Source organism: Hipposideros armiger, unplaced genomic scaffold (assembly GCF_001890085.2).
Source record: "Hipposideros armiger isolate ML-2016 unplaced genomic scaffold, ASM189008v1 scaffold_542, whole genome shotgun sequence".
In the NCBI taxonomy this organism is placed as follows: domain Eukaryota; kingdom Metazoa; phylum Chordata; class Mammalia; order Chiroptera; family Hipposideridae; genus Hipposideros; species Hipposideros armiger.
In genome coordinates, this window is record NW_017731892.1 from 359,663 (window position 1) to 381,613 (window position 21,951).

The following is a 21,951-nucleotide window of genomic DNA, read 5'->3' on the forward strand; positions in this document are numbered from 1 at the left end:
TAAAACAGATTTTGACAGACATAAAGACAGAGATCAACAGCAATACTATCATAGTAGGGGACTTCAACACTCCGTTGTCACCAATGGACAGATCCTCCAGACAGAAAATCCACACGGAAACAGTGGCCTTAAACGACACTTTACCAGCTGGATTTAATTGATATTTTTAGAGCATTTCACCCCAAAGCAACAGAATATACATTCTTCTCAAGTGCACATGGAACATTTTCCAAGAAAGTTTAAATCCCCTGCTCTTTGAAAGGCACTGTTGAGAATGATCAGACAAGTGATAGACTGAAAGAATATATATGCAAATCATAACTATGATACAGGGCTTGTATCTATAATATATCAAGAACTCATAGAATTCAATAGTTAGAAGATAACTCCATTAAATTACAGCAGACACTTCACCAAAGATGTATGTGATAGAAATAAGCACATGGGATGTTCGACATCATTAAATATGTAAATGCAAATTAAATTTAAAAAAACCTCACAGCATGTATATGAAAATGGCCAAAAGTAAAAACTCTAACCATACACTGTTTTGGGTGGGATGTGGCCCCAAAACACCACAAACTGCTTGTGGGAGTGGGAATTCTATAAACTGCTTTGGAAAACAGTTTGTCATTTTCTAAAGAGGTTAAATGTATGCCTTCTTTATGATTTAGCTATTATATTTACCCAAGAAAAAATAAAGTACATATCAGGACAAAGACTTGTACACACACACACACACACACACACACACACACACACACACACACACAAAGTACTTGGCGTAATCATGGTAGCCTGAATGTATGGACGTTTTTTAACAACTTCCCTGAGGTGTAATTGTTAGAAAATCCTGCACATATTTCATGTATATAATCTGATGAGTTAGGACATAAGCATGTACCCGTGAAACTGGCACTGGACTCAAGGTGAGAAACATATCCATCACCTCCTAGAGTTTCCTTGTGCTTCCCCTCCATTTTTTGTGGTGAGAACAATACAGAAACCAAAGAGTCAATAGCATGAAAATATTTTTTCATACATCAAAGGCTTTGTGCTACAACCACTGACAAATACTTCTACAGTCATCTGAAATAAAACATGAAGTGTACACACATACGTACAGGGAAAACTAGTGATGTCATAAATACACATGAGGATTAAATATCTCCATTTACACTTGCTTGAGAAACACTTTCGAATAGGAAATACTATTCAAGTTCAAGGACTGAATGATTAAACCCAACTCCATTTTGTTTGGTCAGATGTGAAAAAATACATAGGTAATTGGTAGGCAAGATTTCAGTGTACCCGAATCCAATTACATGGTCTTCAAAACACTAGTGAAATAAAAGTTAATGAGACATTTTAAAAGACATTACAATTTTATGGTACTGATGTATTTTGAAAAATGGCAAGGATAAATGTAAATTTAATATGCTGAAATACATTTTCTGTCTTCATTTTGGAATTTCAACTAAAAGGAATGATTCATTCAATAGTGAATAATGAATATGTATACACACGCACATATTATATATATATATATTTATATATAATATTTGGTGTGTTTTTAATTAAAAGTTCCCTTTGTTCTTTGTTCTTTTCTTTTTTAACATTGGTCTTGGTTTACCAATTGTCCAAGAAATTTGGTTGGTTATATTCTCATTGTCCTCTAAATTACAGTAAATGAAGGGAACAATTGCTCCAAAGCAGCACTAGTTAAGATATGATTGAACATGCACCAATGCTAACAAAAATAATTACAACCATGAACTCATATGAGTGTAATAAGTATTACAGTCAGGAGTGAATTTGTTTGGCACCTCTACAGAACACTTGTTAAAATGTGTTCTTTTTTTCTACAACTGAAAGCGATACACATTTACTATTATATAGTCATATTTTTACTGAATAGAGACTTATTTTGTAAGTTGGTGTTATAATGAAACCCCTTCAGTTGATTAAATGGATGGTTCATAAAGAGACAGTTTATGATCTGTAACTATATAAAAGCAAATGAAAAAAATGAGAGGAATTAGTGTAAGGCACATAACATGTTATTTACACCAGAAAATCTTATTTGATCATAAACATGGGTACCCTTACCGAAACACAGAATTTATTAATTTGTAGGTTAATCTGCACATTTTAAGCATTTATTTTAAAGATTCTAATCGCCATATCCTCAATATAGCAGGGCTGCTATATTGAATAAGTAATAGATGTGCATATTGATAAGAAGGGTTTACAGTTACCAATTAATTTGTCTTCTGCTATTTTATATTGAAAGCTGTTTTTAATTTCTCTATGAAATTCTGAAATTGCTGAGACTTTGTTCAGTGTTATCTATGCAGTGAACACTCTTCATTTCTAGAAGATAGTTCATCACTCTTTTAGCTGTGTTGTTAAGAGCACCTGGTCTGTCCCCTAGGACTTCACACATAATATGTACTGAAGAAGATTGATGAATAAATATAATTTGATTCTGTGAATTATGTATTTTTTTCTTATATATGCTTATCTCATTCTCTGGACTATAAAATCTTTAAGGACCACATGTTATTCAAAACATTTTACTTTTATAACTTAACATAGTGTTAACCATAGTAGGCGTTAATTCATGTATTAGTTAGCTATCCTTTTGACTGCAAGTAACCGGAAGCTTAAGGGAATGTAGATAATTATTCTCATAGAGCAAGGAAACGAGAGATGTTCATTCTAGGTTTCATGTAGAACTCAATCATTGCATTCTTTTCATCTTTCTGTTCTGCCATTTTAAATGTCACAGGTGGCTGGTATACGCGCCTTCTTTCAGAGTCATGTCTTTGTTCAGGCAAGAAGAAAGCAGAGGAAAAAGGTTTTTTCATTCTGATGTTTTAAAATTTTTGTGGATGGGAAACTTTCCCAGCAGACTTTCCCTCATGTCTCATGAGGAGAACTAGGTCATATGCTCCCTTGAGACCAGTGAGTGGTCAATAAAATGGAAGTTATTATGGAAGATTTAGACCAATCATGATTGAGTCTCTGGGACAGGGGTTTATCACCCCAGAGATCAATAGATTCTGCATTCAAGCTGAACAAAGTGTTCTTTAGTTAGCAGGGGAAATGGGGACTGTGGAGTAGTGGATGGACAATATCTGTTACAGTAAATATTACATGAATAGAATTAGATTTGTTAAAATGAATTAATCATGTCACATGCTATGCACAATTGCATCTTTATATTTTTATTTGGATTTGTTTGGCAAGATTCGATATGAGCAATTTCTGTTTCCTTGAGGATAATTACAAATTATAAATCCCTTTATCTTTTTAGTTATGCTGGAAAAGTAAATATGCACTATTGAAAAGGTGCATTGTTTTCATCAGCTCTTTTTCTTAATGCAAGCCTTGCCCTTAAAATTGAATGGGAAATTCAAATGTTAATTACGTTTTCTGTCTTTTCTTAGGCCTGAGAAGATAAATATGAATGTCGATTCCATTTACCGCTTAATTGAGGAAACACAGATCTTCCGGATGCAGCAGTCATCAGCCAAACCACCTTGTGACATGGTGGCGCCTGCCTCGTGCCCGCGTGATACCTGTACATCCTGCTTGCCTCTTGGTGGGCCGCGGTCTCATGGCCCTCACCACTACTGTGCTGGCTCGAGCAGCGCCAACGAATGGGACATTTGTGAAGAGCTCCGCCTGCGGGAACTTGAAGAAGTCAAGGCCAGAGCGGCTCAGATGGAGAAGACCATGCGCTGGTGGTCCGACTGCACTGCCAACTGGAGAGAAAAGTGGAGCAAAGTTCGCGCCGAAAGGAACAGTGCCCGGGAGGAAGGACGACAACTCAGGATAAAGTTAGAGATGACAATGAAAGAGTTGAGTGCGCTGAAAAAGAAGCAGAGCTTGCCACATCACAAGGAGGCATCAGAAGCTAGAGGGACCCAGGACCCGAAGCGTCCCGGTTTCACAGAACTGTCCTATGCACAAAGAGACCAATTTCAAACCGGTTCCCAAACATGTGCATCGATCAGAGAGTGTTTGGTGAAAAGAGCATTTCCTTCCAAGGAGAACACAGACAGTAAGGTAAGGAAAAAGCCCTCAGAGGAACCCAGGCATTATGGCATATTGGAACGCCCTGTATAGAGATGCGGAGGAAGGGGAGAATCATAAACCCAGTGGTGACTATGTTTGCTCGACCTGCCACAACTAAGTACCACAGACGGGGTAGCTTCACCAACAGGAATTAATTTCCACACGGTTCTGGAGGCTGCAAGGCTGAGCTCACGGTGTCAGCAGGGTTGGTTTATTCTGAGGCCTCTCAGGCCTGACGGGTGGCCCTCCTCTCCCTGTGCCTTCAGATCGTCTTTTCTCTCTGTGCGTGTCTGGACCCTAGATTCTTCTTCTTAGTGTTCCACCACCAGGCCCATCCTAATCTCTTCATTTTAACTTCAGGACCTCTTTAAAGACCCTGTCTCCAAATACAGTCACATTCTGAGGTCCTGGGGGTCAGGAATTTTGACAGGACAAAATGCAGCCCATATTGGTGATCTTAAAAATGTTTTTTTTTTAGCAAAAATTAACCCAGCGTTTTCTATGGGAAAAGAAACTATTTGGAGAGATTTCTCTCCATTTATCCCAATGATGTCAATAATAATAAATTATTGTGTGAACATTTAGTGTGGTTTGGGACTTGGGCCTCACAGTGAATTCCTATAAAATGGGCACCACAGGCCAACACCTTTAAGAAACGCTTCGTACTGCCCACTCTAGGAATTTCTTGGTATACATAGACTCTTGAAGTTCCTAAAAATTCTGCACAAAATTACCTTTTAAAATCTTTCATTTAGTCTAGCAGTTCATACACTTATTTATCTATGAACCACGCCCCCTCCTTTAACTTGGTAAATATTATTAACGACCCATGGAATACACTTTGGGAAACTTTTCTCTTTTTATAGGATCAGTTTAAAGTGTTATTCCTTTCTATTTAAGTCCATCTCTAAAAACATAAAATTGCTCTTCTAGAATTCCAGATACAATTTTAAGGCTTTCCATGATGTATGGAAGTTATGGTAAATATAACCTAAATTTCATTCTAAATGAAAAATGTTAAAAGATTGCAATAATGTAATTATTTATGCTTATTCAGCTTTCCAGGTTTGTTTAAAATGTTTTTTAGAAAAATATAACAATCTAGTCTGTTAGTCCCATTGTGTACATGTTTGGGAAAATGCTGTATATTCTCAAAATTCAGTTGCATTTATGTATGCATTTGAATGTAGTGACGGTAATGAGGACATACAGCTTACATAAGTTGCTCTGAATGTACAAATTATTTATTATTACAAATAATAGACACTGCATTAAAGAATGTGAAAGATTTCCCAAATAAATTTTGCTGAGAAATTCTCAGTATCTTGGGACTTCATTTGTAATTTCTTTGTATCCTCAGTGTCAAGAACAGATCATACATAGTAGGTATTTATTAAAAGTTTGTTTTTTCAGGAAACAAACATAGTTAAAATTCCTTGTGATGGTAGTGAAATAAGTATTGGCTGTTAAAGATGCTTCAATTAGTTGTTTTTATTTTTACCCATTTCCCTGCCAACTCTAAGCCTAATGAGAAAGGTGCTTATGTATGAATAAATTGTATTACCACAGTATTCTCCAAGGAGAATAACATGTCTTATTTTTATTTTTAAAAATAAGATACATAATAACCCTATTAATTTTTCAGAGAATGAAGAGTCATGCTAGTAACCTAACATCCTTGTACTATTTTAAAAATAAATAAGATTTTATTTGAACTTGACTATTAATTGAAATTTTATTTGAACTTGGCTTTATCTCATAACCTGTAAATTAGGGCAAATTTAAATTATAGACAAATGTTTATAGCATGGGTTTGGTGAAGTTTTGGAATTATGATATTAGATTTTAATGCAGTGTGCTGCTCCAATACATGATGTTTATGTATATTAAAATGTCCCATTAAATTTTATTTGAGATTTAGCTAGTGATCTAAAAAAAATAGTTGAATAAACAAGCCTATTAAAACATTCAAGAATTCCTTGAAAATTCTTTCTACTCTGTCCTCCAAAGATGTTAAAAAACAACCAGTTGGCTTTACTTTGAAACTCTCAAGTGTCTTGTGACAAAATAAACTTTAAAGAGAAATTCATAAGCTCATTAAATAACTCTTTACATCTGTTTAAGTTTATGCAAGGCTATTTTTAGCTGTCATTAGAAAAAGAAGACAAAGTTAAAGCAGGCTTTTTGAGAAATGTATTTTATTATAATAAGGTAGAACATAGGCAAAAAAATGGTTCAAGAATGCAAGTTAAAGTTTGGCCATATAACACTGTTAGAAAATGATAAAGAAATGAAAATAATGAATTTGATCCTGAATCATAACATTAATTTCCTTTCAAAAATATGGAAGTATTCTTTGTGACTTTTCTACTGAGAGATTTAAAAATTCCATAATAATTGCTTTGTTTTTTGTTTTTTTAATTCCTTTTAGGAAGAAGGTTCGATGCTTGACCCATTAAGATTAACTGAGGAGATGAAACTCAATCTAGATTGTCCTGATTTATTTAAGAACAGTGGTTCTGAAAATTCTGCAATGAAACCTGGATTAAGACTGCCAGCACTAAATTTGCCTTTAGAGAATGGAGTGCCTGAAATTTCAGCTTTGCAGGTGCAACTGGATGAGTTCCAAAAAATCTTATGGAAAGAAAGAGAGTGAGTGTAAAATCACTGCCTTCCCTTAACCAGGTCTGATTTTCAAACTTCTTTAAATTGTTAAGTCTAGAAAACTGGCCATTTGATGATGGATTTTACCCACGGTTAGTCATTCCGTTCTAATATTTAAAAAATGAGTTTGATATGTTCTCATTTTTTACATTTAAAAGAGTAATTTATAATTTATTAATTTTTATCATTCTTTTATTGTAGCTTTTTTGTCATCCTCTCTAGTAGCTTGACCTTAATTATATGTGAATTATTAATATATATGGTTAAACTAGCCAATGCATTATCTATTTTTTACAGCCTTATAGACTACAGTGAGTCAATAAAGTGAAAATATGTTAATAATAATAACAGACAAATCACAATTTTGTGAGATATCGATCACAAAAAAGATGCCTTACTCATTGACCATTTTTGGTACATAGGGGAGAACACCAGACTTTGAGATTCAATCACTTGGCTATTCATGTTGGCTCTGATATATTCCAGCTATATGATTTTGAGTTAGCCAAGAGTGTGCTATTTTGTCCTCTGTAAAACTATGGCTAGCTATGCTTGTGTTCCAGTTTTCTATTGTTTTGGAACAGAACTTCCCAAACAATGGTTATTGAAACAATAATCACTGTGCATCTGTTCATGACTCCTGAGAATGGCTTTGCTGTGTATGTGGCTTCTGATGGGGTAGCTCAAAAGCTGGGGGTGACTTGAAGGCTGGGAGTCGGAAGCCTCACTCACTCCCAAATTGGGCAGCTGACCTCAGATCTCCTCATGGGCCTCAGTGGTAACCCCTGCGTGTGGCCTATCCGTGTGACTTCTCGACCTCCTCACAGCTAGGTGGCAAGTGAACGTCTTAAAGGCACAGAGAGCAATGGTGTTTTACTGACCTTGCCTCAAAAGTCACAGAGCATCACTTCTGCTATGGTGGAGACAGTGTCAAAGGCTGACTTGGGTTCAAGAAAGAGGGGCTCCCTCCACGGGAGGAATGTCAAGGTCATGTTATAATAAGAGCATGTAGGATGGGACCATTGTGGCAGCCATCTTCAGGAAATGCAATCTGCTATTGCCTTCTGCACTAAAGTATTATAAGGATCAAACACAAATAAGTCTGGGAAAGTGACCACTAATATCAATTTCTCAATATGCTTTTTTGTTCCTGTTTGAGGGAATATTTATAGAATATTTGATGCACTTTAAAATGTTGTCCCCAAATTTGAAAAACATTTTACCAACTCTCTAGTTATAAGACTCATAAAAGGCACAATAAAAAAAAATGGGAGTATTATATAATATATATGAATATAATTATATATTATATAATGGCTTCAACGTCCGTGGTTTAAGTGGATTGAAATAGTGATATGTATGCACACACATATTCCACAAGAGCTATACATTCTTTATCTGCCATTCCTTTTCTGTCAGCCAGAAGTTTCTCATTAGTCCCTCACAAATTTATTCACACCACTAACTCCTTTTTCAGATTCTCTGTCTATGCCTCACTATATGAATAGATTGTTATAATACAAGGATCTGGGTATATACATAGGACAAATATTTATTATTGTACCAGCAAGCATAGATTTGCAATAGAGGCAATCAATATTAGTAGAAAAGGGAATAAAATTGAATTAATTTTTAGGCCTGCACCCATCTTAACAATTAACTTTATCTGGAACTGTAGGTCTCACTCAAATTCTAAACTGTGTTTTCTTTCTTGGAGGATTTAACCTGTTAGTGGCTATTGACTTCTCTCTTCTTTTCATATTTATGTAACTTTTATTACAGTATATTGGCTATTGACTTCTCTCACATCCACACACACACACAGTTACTTCGCTGACACAATATAATGGAAACAACATGAAATTGCTCCTTCCTAGAGGTGAACTCCCTAAGGCGCCTGTTTTAATGATACGCATATGTATCCTTACTCTGGCATTCATATACATACACACATCCATGTATATTTGACTTCCTCGGAATAAATTAGCAGCCTCCATAGAAGCAAATTCTCCATTGTCAACAACTTCAATATGGAAACCATAGGCCAAGGAATGGGAAGCAGAGGCCTTTGATTGTACGTGGCCTTCTCATTCCCTGTTTTAAGAAACTATCCCGTGGGCGTTAGGTGTCCATGAATCATCATTAGCATGCAATCCACTTGGGGCGATTGGACAGCCTTTTTCTATCACAAGAGAATGTTTCCCAAGGATACAGAATAGACTGTTGCCATAAATCTGTCTAATCATTTTAATTCCTCCTCCTGGATTCTCAGCGAGTGGGTTGGCTGGGGTTGAGAAGATGTGAATGTGTTTTTTGCTGTGTTCCCAGCTAGTGGGGAAATGCTTGACCGGAGCCCAGAAATGAGTCTAGAGGACTCAGGGACTCAGGGCACCGCCTCCGCCACTGTCACTGACAGGAAACCTCTCAGGGAATCCACTAAACTTTCTTACATTATTTGTATCAGAGGGCTGTTCAGGTTCCTGTGTAATTATCCAGTGTGTGCAAGCTCCTCATGTCTTGAGAATTTGTATATTTCTGACCTCTTAGGTAAAGACTCCGCAGCTAGAAAATTTGAGGTGAGGACAGGAGACCTGACCCTCTCAGAGACTTAGGGGCACCTAAACATTTAAAAACTTCGGCAATATCAAATCTTAAGTAAGGGAGATGATGAGGTAAAATACGTTGATGAACTGTTTTAACATTTAGAATTAGTTCCCCAACTAAACGGTCGATGGTCCTTGTGTCTCTTAGAAAACATTTCCTTTGTTTCCTTTCAGCCGAGCTTCCGTTCTTCCCTTCAGTTTTATTTTCTTAATTTGTTTTCTGTGTAAGCAGAGTAGTATGCTTTCATGATTTTGCTTTGCATCGTTAAGTGTTGATGTTTTTCTTAATAAAATGAGATTTAAAATCTTAGTAAGAGGGTACAGAATATTAAACATGCTTCAAAGATAAGCATTAGGTAGAAATCCATATGTGTGTGTGTGTGTGTGTGTGTGTGTGTGTGTGTGTGTGTATACAATGAACAAATTGGCATGCAATTCTAGTTCATATTATTTAATGTAATGTTAAAAATTTGAAGGTAAAGCCTGCTGTCACCAATGGGATATGAGGTAAATCTTTGCCATTTTTTTAAAAGTAATTTGTGGTATTTATTTATTTATTCAGCTTTACTGAGGCATAATTGATGAATAAAGTTTGTATATGTTTAAGATGTACCATGTGATGTTTTGATGTACATATATGTTGTGAAATGATTATCCCAATGAAGCTAATTAATACATTCATCGTCTACAAAGCTATTATTTTTTGCATGATGAGAGCCCTTATGAGCTACCCTGTTGGCAAATTTTAAGGATACAATACAGTATTGTCAACTCTCATCACCATGCTTGCGTTAGATTCCCAGAACTTACTCTTATTATAGCAGAGTTTATACCCTTTGAGCATCACCACCTCACTTTCCACACCCACCTCTGCACCTGCAACCACTCTTCTACCACCTGATTCTGTAAGTTCAACTTTTTAGATTCCACGTATGAGGGATAGCATACAGTATTTGTCTTTCTGTGGCTTATTCCACTTAGCATAATGTCCTCTAGGCTCATCCACGTTGCCACAAGTGGCAGGATTGCCTTCTTTTTTATGGCTGAACAATTTTTCTACTATATATATGTTTTTTTTCCATCTGTCCACTGACACTTAGGTTGCTTCCATATCTTGGGTATTGGTAACAATTCTGTAATGAACATGGGAGTGCAGACATCTTTTCAAGGTACTCAGCCACCTTTGCAATTGGAGTGCAGACATTAGATCTGAGAGTAGCGATTCGGAGGCAGCCACCTGGTCTTTTTAGCAGAAGCTAGTGCTCCAAGAAAGGGAGCACCCAGGATCCACTCTGGTGAGGAGGAAAGCAGTGGTGGCAGCTCTGTCTTATTTCCAGAGGAGCTAGTAGCCTCTGGTCTGTGTTGACACCATCCTGTGTCTCCACTTGTTGGTATTGAGGTCATGCTGTGCTGTCTGTACCCTAATGGGGGCCTCATTGGGTGCTGATGGGAAGGTTTCAATAGCTTTATGTTTGTTTCTCCTGCCTTCATGGGTTTCCCATTTGCTTCTTTGGCTCTTCCAGACATTCTTTCAACTATTAATATCCTCTTCTGCCTTAATTAGCTAATATGAGTATATTTGCTTGTCAGATACTTAATTGATACCAGAAGAGTGTACAGGCAACAGGCAGAGAAGGTGACAGGTGGTGGGGTCTTCCCAGGACCAGTTCTGTGGAGTAAGAGTGGGTGGGCTTTGTTCCTGGGTGCATCACCTCCAAGCCTCGGGTCTCTGGTCCTCCTGGATGTCTCCAAGCTTAATGATACTCTTTAAATAGCTCTTTTCTAATTAACTATGTATAGCTTTGGCTATTTGCTAAAAGGTTCTGAAATTGAAAGATGCTGAAAGACATTACTTATAAATAGCTGGGAATTCAATCAGACAATAGAAATATGCTGTTCATTGAAAGTACCTTTGTAAAAATTTTTATTATTTATAGTTTAATACTTAGTTTAAATTTTGGATGAATAGAAAAATGGATATCTAAATGTTACTATAAGTTGATTATTTTTCTCTGGTAAAAATATCTGACATTTAAAGGACTTTAAGAAAATACTGATTAGATATTTCACAATGAATTTTCACGCAGTTTTTAAATGATTAATATTTATTCTTGGATATTAATGTTTCAGGAATTTTTAATCCCTGAAAAATATTTTGTCCAATCTTCCTGCTTAGGTGTCTAGATTTTATTTCCAGTGATTTTGGGATCATGATACTTTTCAAAGATTGCATAGAAATACAATCATACTTTCCCTAAAAATTATTTTGGTTCACACTTTATCTTTATATTCTGCAAATTTTATATATTTAAGCAATCTGATTTTTAAAAGTTTATATCATCATGTTAAAATGCTATATTTTCACTGAGCTTTATCTTAGTTTTGTTAAAAGAATTGTGATAAAATGTGCAATACCCTTCAGTGTGAAATTTGTTTTTTCTTTGCCTTCTTGTAGTTCAAATAGTATGATGATAGTTTAAATTTTCATTACATTTTTAAACATATAACTAATCACTTATGGAAAACTCTCTAAAATATAAATTGATTAGGCCAGAAAATTAGGATTTAAAAAGTCCCTGTGCTGCATAAATTTAATTGTGCAATGTCCTTAATGCTTGCTTGCATAGTCACAAAATTTGTTAGATGAGGCTTTACTAGAAAATATTCAAACATCACATTGTCATTAATTTTATGAATTGCCTCTCCTCTCACTTCTCTGACTAAATTGTACCTTTTTATATAATAAAACTACAAATTTTCTTTCAGTAAACTAACAATTATGTTGTTTTATTTAAGATACATACCAAGAGGGTAAATATGCTAATCTACCTTAAATAAGAAGTACAAATCATTATTCATTTTATATATTTTGAAAAAATCACATTATTTCTATGTTATGAACTGAATTGGAATACATACGCTAAGTCTAGATATAATCTAGATATAGTTATATCTTTATAATGTATCTGCATTTATATATAACTAATATTAAAACTGTAATAAATATCTAGTTTGAAATGTCCTCCTTGAGCTTTCTTACAACATCCTAGAAGGAACACTTACCTCAGTAATTTGGATGGCATTTTTGAGGATTAGCACTTATTCTACAGTAATAATAAATCATTATTTTAATGTGAATTCTTTTGGCTAACATTATCATTTGATTTATTAAAATATAACATTGAAAGCTGGCATTGATTTTTCAACAAGTATGATTTTAAACTTGTAAATTTAAAAGTCTTGACATTTTTCAAATTTTCAGGTATAATTTTTATATTATTCTATTTATAAATAAAATAATTTTCAAAATTAATTTCAAGAAAACTTATGAATGTATGCTTTAATACACAAATGTAATCAATATCCTTTAATAAAAATTGTTAATCAATTTTGTATATACCTTTTCCTTTAATTCCTATTTAATTTCTGAGAAAGAAACATTCCCGTAGTCTACACATGTAACTCCAGTTAAATTAAAATATAGGAGAAAATAGGAGAAAGTCAATTATTTTGATATGTGCAAAACTAAATGAAATATGTTTAACCTACTATAAAGCTAATTGACAGGATAACAAATTAACCCAACTTTTATTGAATGTTTTTAAATTTTATTAAGCTGACAAAGGTTTTCTGTCATTACAATGATCATATATAAACATAAAAAGATTGGGACACAGCATAGCTAAAATTAAATACATTCTTAAAATTATTTTGAATTTGTGAGTCTATTTTGCTTTTAATTCTTTAGAAGGCGCTCATCTTTGGAAAAAGAAATAAAACGACTGGAGTCAGCTGTATCTTTATGGAAATGGAAGTATGAAGAGCTGAAAGCGTCCAAGCCAAAAAATGTGAACGAGGTATGGAGACATGCAATATAGAGGAATAAATGAAACTGGGGTTTTCTCTGTCCGATGTGTACACGCATGGGCAGAGGCAGAAGGCTCCACAGAGGAGAGGGATGGAGGTTAAAACACTGAACCTCCTCTGTAAGAGGAATATTGGAACTCATGCATCTCTAGTGGACTCAGTCAAGCTCAGGCCATAAACAGTCTTGTTCTAAATAACACGTTTTTAATGATCAACCACCTGACACAATTAACTCTTCATTTCAGGCACACGCGAGGGGATTGCTGATGATGCTCTGCATCATAACATCCACACTAAATAATTTTATCTTATTCTTTGATCAAGCAGTCTGAAAATATCGATAATCTCAAGTGTATTTAGCTTCTGTTCATATTGGTTTTATCGTTATTCAGGGTCAGCCACTTCCTTTTATGTTTTTCTTTTGCATTTGCATTAATAACATTCTGTCATGAACCCTTTCCCTCTCAATTATTTTTAATATTCATCATTTAAACACTATTAATTGTACATTTTCTGTGTACTAAAGCATTGTGCTCGGTAAGTACACGGGACAGAATAAGGAGCAAAGTAAAGCAAAAGACTGAGCAAAAATAAGGACATGCTAAATGTTCTCAAATGACTGAACTCTTAGTTGATGCATGTGCAATGTATGTATGTTTATATACAGATACACACACACACACACACACACGCACTTACACACACCATATGTATGCTGACAGACGCCTAAAGAAACTGAGTCTCTAAATCAATTGTGGAATTGTGCCTTACTCTAAAGCACTCTTCCATCGGCTGTTAACTTGGTAAGCGATACTCTTCCTTGTGAGTGAAGTCTATGAATGCTTCTTCAGGTTTGCTTCCAGCAAGTGATCAAGTTAGAGACATTAACCGAAGTCTGCGGAATTCAGATGGTGGAATGTTCCAGAAGCTTAGTTGCCAGCATATGCTGAGTTCTGGATCATATGCAGGCACCCCAATGGCCACAGAGCACGGTCATTATCATGCACAAGTTAAAAAATAGTCAGTTGTGAGGCCAGCCGAGCTCAGTTGCTTAAGACCTCGCTCAAAGGTTTGAGCTCTGAGCAACCGCGGTTGGAGTCCGGCCCGAGCTGAGTTGCTGCGGAGCTGCCAACAGGTAGCAGGATGGCTCAACTAAAAAAAAAAAAAAAAAAAAAGCTGTGTTCACCCTGAGGGCCACTGAGATTCGAAAAGAGGAAGTGCTTTTGCTAAGATCCTTAAACAAACATCTCCTGCTTTAAAAAGCATTTGTAAAGAAAAGTTAATTTCACCGAGAACCACTCAAGGTTAGTCCGAGAATGTTTCTCAGTGAGGGGGAAATTAGACAAAGCTAACAAGCGAGACTCAGTTCATTTCTCCTTTATAGATTCATGTGGGATTTTCAGAGGCATTTTGTTTCTAGCATACACTTTGGATATATATATCCAAATATATACATATGGACTCATAGATGGACTCAGGTAGCTAACTGAACGTGATGTCTCGGTGTGAACATTTACAGTAAATTAATTTTATGCAGGAAAAATAGTTCACAAAAAAAATCATTTATGATTAGAATGTATGTGCATTTTCCCAATAATATTATGGCCTCCCAATTGAATGGAGAAAGCTAATATTTAGGGCAGAATGGCCTTAATTTTAAAAGAAACATGCATTTACTGTATCTTGCCACCAGTGGGTAGTGCAGACTTGATAATGTTAGTCTCCTAAGGCTTCTTCCCATCCAAGCAATTGCATGTTTATGTAGCAACTGGTTTTGGAAAAGTCGTGGTTTTGAGTTGGTTTGCAAAGCAATATATATATATATTTTTGAATGTTTAATGTTTTCTGTTCAAGGATGATATTTTTGGTATCAAATGGGAAAATGTGTATTTTGAGTTGCTTAACAAAGCTCTATAGATGAAAAAAAGTAAAACCAGTGTAGCATTTTACAGCATCAGTTGGGTCTATATTTCGATGCCCCTACAGAAATATATTAACACACATGTGATCCTCTTACTAAATAAAATGAGGATAGGGTTGTTGGAACAAACAAAAGTGCAAAATTTCTGTGGAAAATCTGTTCAACTAAACTTTTGAGTGCTTGTTTTAGTTAGATAAACTATGAATTTGAACAACGAATGAAAGTGACAATACATGAAAGAGTTTTTATTGTAAATGATGGAAAGTTAACTTAATCAGATATAAAGGAAAACATTGCTTGAATTATTTATATGGGTATTTTTTTTTAATATCTCTTTCCACTTCCTAAGAAGGAATTTGTGATATTCTTAGAATCTTTTGGATGTGGTATGCACATATTAAGTTATTTTTGTAAAATATTATGAAATGTTTAAAATGCTTAAAACTGAATAAATAAAAATCCTTAATCACATGTAATTATTTACATATACTTTGTTTAATTGTTTTATAATAGATGATAACAGGACAAGATTTTTACGACACATTTAGAAGTGGTGTTGTAGAGTAATTATAAGAGTAAAATATTCAAAGTACCCATACAGTTGACTGACAATCAAAAATTGTGTCTTGATGACTCCTTTGGAATTTCATAAGAATTCTTTCTTATTTCACGTCTCAAAAATTCTGAAAATGACCTTCGCTTTATGGTAGCTCTTCATCTACTATAGAAAATTTTGTGGATACCAGTATAATTCTTTTTTAGATGCTAAAACTGTTACAAGTAAATGCATTCCTGGCTAAGAACTGCTGATGGAAAGATTAGCAATTTTTAGAGTTGGAAACAGATGTACTTAATAGACCAAAATTTAGAAAAAAAATGTATTTGAAAGTCTGGTGTGCTTTAGAGGGAAATAATTCTTAAATCACTGACACTTAGAGAAGAATAAATATAAGAACTTAATTGTAAAACCTAATATGTATTTAGAATGCAACCAAGATAATGAGTAGCAGAAATGATTGCATTCAAAATGGTATTCCTATGCTGAATTTAATACTAATTCCATTTCTCCTTTGCAAGTCTGTTAATATTGATGTAGAATTAGATTATGAATTTCGAGTGTGCTGAAAGGATCATTTTTATGAAATCACATGATCCAGAAAATCAAATGTTCATGTAAGTGATACTGATCACAAATATTTTTTGTACCTTGCTTTAACAATAAATGACCAATTCTTTCCATAATGGAAGATATTTACCATAGGTAGAGGATACTGTTAACCTTTAAAAATTGGTCTCAAGCTGAATAATGAAATGTAACTTTCTAACGTTTCTTCAAAAATGTTGTGCTTTCACCTGGTATCTTTTGAAGGATTTTATTAAGAAATCTATCTTTTTTTGTGGCAATAATGCTTCTAGTAGTTTATAATTTACAATGTTGTTTTATAGAAATTTATAGTAAATGTTTATAGAGACGCAGGCTTTGTGGGGCCTGTTTATGGTACTTATAGCTTACATGGAAGCCTTGTCTTAAACTCCTCAAAGCACCTTTCTGATTTGGGGAAATAAGCAAGTTAGAATTGTGAGTTGTATGTTGCTAGAATTCTACACTGATACCTTCACTTGGAAAAAGTTCCTTGGTTTGGACTGGACCTTCCTCCATTGCCTCCTCTGGTCCTCAAGCCCTCAGGCTCGGACTGAATGACACCCTTTGCTGGGTCTCTACCTTGCCGAGTACAGATCTACAGATCCTGGGACTCCTGGGTTTCCACAACTGCACGAGCCAATTCTTATGATAAACTTTAGTCTCTCTATATATCTTACTGGCTCTGTTTCTCGGGAGAAGCCTGATGAATACCTCTAGGTCCATCCTGTTTTCTTCTAGAACAGTCACACATAGCTCTTTTACCTTCTACCGGCCAGTCACATCTTGCCATTAACCTCAGTGTACACAGCACTTTATAAAGAGGAATGGTTTCTGTCCAAAAATATCTCCCTTCACTATTTTCCCTCAAAGAAATGTGCAAGATTTTAAAAGACCTCCATCACCACGATGTGCAGTTCTGTCTGTGTTTGTTTACTGTGTGCCTTTCCCGTTCAACTGTCAGCTTCCTGCAAACATGGGTCACGTCTGCTCTATTCCCCTCCCCCTGCCTGGTGCTGAACAAAGTGGTCGTCGCCTGTGGTTACCAACGCTTCTTTCTCCAGTTCCTATGCTTGTGTTTCTGAAGGATGGCTGTGGCTGGTGCGTAAGGAGAGTCGTTAGAATCCTAGACTTGTCCTTCCTTAGCTTGATGCGGCTCTACATTCCTCAGGGCCTGAGGAAACTGCACCCCTCACATCCCATCCATCATGAACATCTGTACAACCTGTTCTTTGGAAGATGCAAATTAGCTTATCAGGCCAACAAGGAAGGCTGATAAAATACCATATTAGAATTCTGTAAATATAGAAGTACGGTGACCACATGGTATACCGCTCTGCTGTTAGAAGCTTCTTCAAGACCTTTTTAAACAAACGTAATTCAGAATCATACAAGCACTAAATTACACATGTCAGAATTAATTGAACTAATAGAGGATAATTTATAGACATTGCCAAGATAACCCTCAGAACACTGAGATGTCTTACTCAACTCTAAGACTATTATGAGAATTATGAAAGAAAATTAAGCCAGTCAGAAACTGCTTTACGTGTGGAAACAAAAAGGTAAAGAAAAAGACAGGTTGAAATCAGATGTTTTAATGTCTATTTAAGTTAAGCAACACTATTATAAAATTTAAAACATAACACAAATAATTCAGCTCATATTTAGTTCCTCTATACCAATTAATAATTTGAGAATAATGATAAAAGTGGGTAAAAAAGAAATGAATGATAAGGTCTCAAAAGGAGTTACACAGTGGCAATGGTTCCACATGGTAGGGGGCATTTGATCTGTGAAACATCTTTATTTTATATTCCAGCTGACAGGTCACTGCCCAGTAATGCAGGCCTCATGAATACAAAAATTCTTTTTTTTTTTTCCCTATAGGAAATCCCTGTGCAGGAATATCAGTTATACCAATCTGGAGATAAGGGTCCTCCTTTTAGTAAATAGCATTAGGGTTTTTTGTTTGTTTTGTTTTGTTTTTCCTGCAGGAGCAGTTTTTGTGTTGGAAAGGAGATTGGATCAAGGCATCTGCCTTCTTTTTCTTAAGAGTATGTTCATCTCACCCCCACCACGTACTAACGCCAAAGGTATTGATGGCATACGACTGAGCGAAAGAATCAGATTTAAAACAGGAATGCACAGTATACCATTTAAAAATTTCTCCATGATATACAAAATCTGGAATGACACATTTAAAAGTGTCTATTCTTTTTCTATATTATATATCATTTACTACTCTATCAACCCCCCTCTCCAATATATAATTTAAATACAAAAACTTTAGAGTTAGGAGTTCATTATATTTTTGGGCTGGGAGGTGGCATGTTTTTTTTGGGGGGGAAATCCAAGTATTTCTAATGAAATTTTAGCTTCATTGAAGTACATTTAATATGCAAAAATTGCACACAATGTATACATTTTGATGACTTTGGACATATGCATACACCTATGATACCATCACCACAAGCAAGGTACTAAACATATCCATCACCTCCCAAAATCCCCTTGTATTCTTCTGTGTGTATGTGTGTGTATGCGTGTGTGCGTGTGTATGTGTGTGTGTGAGTGTGTGTGCGTGTGTGTGTTCTGTGGTAAGAACGTTTACCATGAGGCCTATCCTCTTAACATATTTTAAAGTGCACTATACCATAATATTAACTATAGCTACTGTGTTGTACAGCAGATCTCCAGAGCCTACTCACCTTGTGTAACAGAGACTTTGTGCCCATTTAAAATAATTCCCCATTTTCCCCTCCCCCCAGCCAATCACAACCACGATTCTGTTCTCTGCATCTATGAATGTGACTGTTTTTTCTACCACATATGAGTGGAAACATACAGTATTTGCCTTTCTTTGACTGACTTACTTCACTTAGCATAATATCCTCAAGTTCATCCATGTTGTTGTTGCAAGGGGCAAGATTTCCTTCCTTTTAAGCTTAAATGATCTTCCACTGTATGTCTGTACCACAGTTTCCTCATCCGTTCATCTGTCAGTGGATATTTGGGATGTTCCCATGTCTTGGCTACTGTGGACAATGCTGTGATGGACACGAGGGTACAGACATCTCTAGGAGATCCTGACTTCCATTATTTTGGGTACATACCCAGAAATGGGATTGCTGGATCACACAATGGTCCTATTTTAATTTTATGAGGAACCTCTGTAGCTCTTCATGGTGGAGATTTCCCATATGCCTCCTGCCCCTTCACGTAGAAGCCTCCCCCACTGTCAACATCACTCACCAGATGGGACATTATTTACCAAGTATGAACCTCCATTGACACATAATAATCACCCGAAGTCTATCATTTACCTATGGTTCACGTTTGGTGTTCTACATTCTATGGGTTTGGACAAAAGTACAGTGACATGTATCCATATGTATCCATTATTATGTTAACATACATAGTTTTGTACTGTCCTAAAAACCCTCTGTTTCTGCCTGGTCGCCTCTCTTTGCTCCTTTACCCCATGGAAACCACTTTCCCATTTGCTGTCTCTATAGATTTTCCTTTTCCAGAACGTTATATGGTTGGAATCATATCATATATAACCTTTTAATATTGGCTTCTTTCACTTAGTAACATGCATTCCAGTTTCCTCCCTGTCTTGTCATGGCTGGATAGCTCATTTCTTTTTAGTGCTGAATGGCATTCCACGGTCTGGATGAACCCCCGTTTATTTATCCATCACCTACTGAAGGACGCCTCGGTTGCGTCTATGTTCTGACTGCTATGAAGAAGGCTGCTATAAATATCCACATGCAGCTTTCTGTGTGGTTTTCAGTCTCTTAATTATTACACCCTGCTGGCCTGCGTTCCTGCCTCAGATTGGTTCATAGGTCACTGGCCACCCTCCAGACAGCAGCGTTTGAATAAGGCACACTCAGGACTATGTTTAGGACAGCAGCTCAAAATATGGCAAGTCACGTGGAAGGAGCTCAGTGTGGCTGCTCTCATGAGAGGAGGCTGGGGGTGGGGTGGCGTCTCAGAGCATCACCGACACCTCCCGGGGCTGCGGTGCGTCCCGATTCATGTCAGCAGGTCTCATGAGAGTTAAGAAATCATAAAGACAGAAGGCTCGTTTAGCTGGTATTTTTACAAGGATCACATGGGAGGATTGAAGAGGCGCAGATGACACACTGGAACAGAGCACGCTTTGAAATGCATTTTAGAATGTATAATTGTCACTCGAGGCAATTTTCCTTTGTAATATAGTTCTGAAGTTGTGATCAAAGACAATGGAAGATATAATTCTATATTCACCATAAAACATCTTCGAATGCTGACAAACTGAGATACTGATGGAATCTCATAAGGGTTCTCATGTGGATAGTCTGAATGTTATTAAAAAAATAGTAAATGATCTAATGCAGTTGTACTGACTCAATAGAATCCATTAGATTCACCTAGAAACATATATCTATATCTATCTATCTATCTATATCTATATATCTATATCATCTATCTATCATCTATCTATCTATATATGTATGTATCTCTCTGAAGATTTTGATATAATTGATTAGGGGTATATCTCATAGAACTGTGGTTTTAGAAGCTCATGATTTTGATGTGCACCTCAAATTGAGATCTGCTGCTCTAAAGCATCAGATCACAGAGCTGAGGAGGAGGGACCATGAGGTTCCCCCAAACCAACAATGATCATTCATTTTATGTGTCAACTTGACTGGGCCATGGGGTGCTCAGATAGTTGGTTAAATGTTATTCTGGGTGTGTCTTTGAAGGTTTTTCTGGATGAGATTAACCTTTGAATTGGCAGTCTGACTAAAGCAGACTGCCCTTCCTAGTGTGGGTGGGCCTTGTCTAATCAGGCAAAGGCCTGACTGGAACAAAGTGCCTGGCCTTTGCACAAGCAAGAGGGGTTCCTGCTGCCTGGCTGTCTTCAATCTGGGACATCAGATTCTTCTTTCCTTTGGACTTGAACTGACATATCAGCTATTCCTGGGTTTTGAGCGACTGGACTCAACCTGGAACTAACCAGCAGCTTTTCTGGTTCTCAGGCATTTTCGTGGGCTCTCCTGGGTTTCCAGTTACAGACTGTAGGTCTTGGGAATGGTCAGCCTTTGCTACTAATTTCTATTATTTTTCAAGATTTTGTGATATGGTATTTGACAGATTTCTAAAACTTGAGAATTGTTTTGTGATCATTAACTTTATGATAAGATTTAAATGTATATATTTAAAATAAATATTTAAACTTATTTAAAATAATTATTGAAATCAATATTTTAAATCAATATTTACTTTCACTCCTAATTTGGCTTAGTCCCCAAATTGTAGAAAATTCAGGCTCCATAAAACCTGAATTCACTTGTATTTCTCTGCCTTCCCTTGACTCGACCTCCGAAATTCCAGCAGCTGGCGCTCTTCTGCACAGCTCTGAACATTCCTGGAATCCAATTTTGGCTTCACTAAGTGCTTGTTGGCTTTTTATCAGCTCCCCTGGAAGTAATCACCTTGAGGGCAGACACCCCTTTGGGGGTCCTCCGCTACCCCAAGGTCTGACTTAATGAGAAGTGGTCAGTACATACTTCCAAATGGCCTTAAGAAGGTGGACAGTGAATGTCTTAAAGCAAGAGGAGAAAGTTGCTGCCGGATTTGACTCCTTACTTTTGGCCTGTTTGCCATTGCTGTGG

At 36.1% G+C, this 21,951-nt stretch overlaps 1 protein-coding gene across 4 annotated transcripts in view; it reads left to right on the forward strand.

Moving 5' to 3' along the window:
- Nucleotides 1–21,951, forward strand: part of CCDC102B (coiled-coil domain containing 102B) — a 139,899-nt gene that overhangs the window by 31,700 nt on the left and 86,248 nt on the right. For all 4 annotated transcript variants that reach the window (XM_019668896.1, XM_019668899.1, XM_019668897.1 and 1 more), the window contains exons 2-4: nt 3,453–4,074; nt 6,515–6,735; nt 13,099–13,207. In XM_019668896.1, the coding sequence (XP_019524441.1) occupies nt 3,469–4,074; nt 6,515–6,735; nt 13,099–13,207 (936 nt within the window). In that variant the 5' untranslated portion in view covers nt 3,453–3,468. The remainder of the gene's footprint in view (nt 1–3,452; nt 4,075–6,514; nt 6,736–13,098; nt 13,208–21,951) is intronic.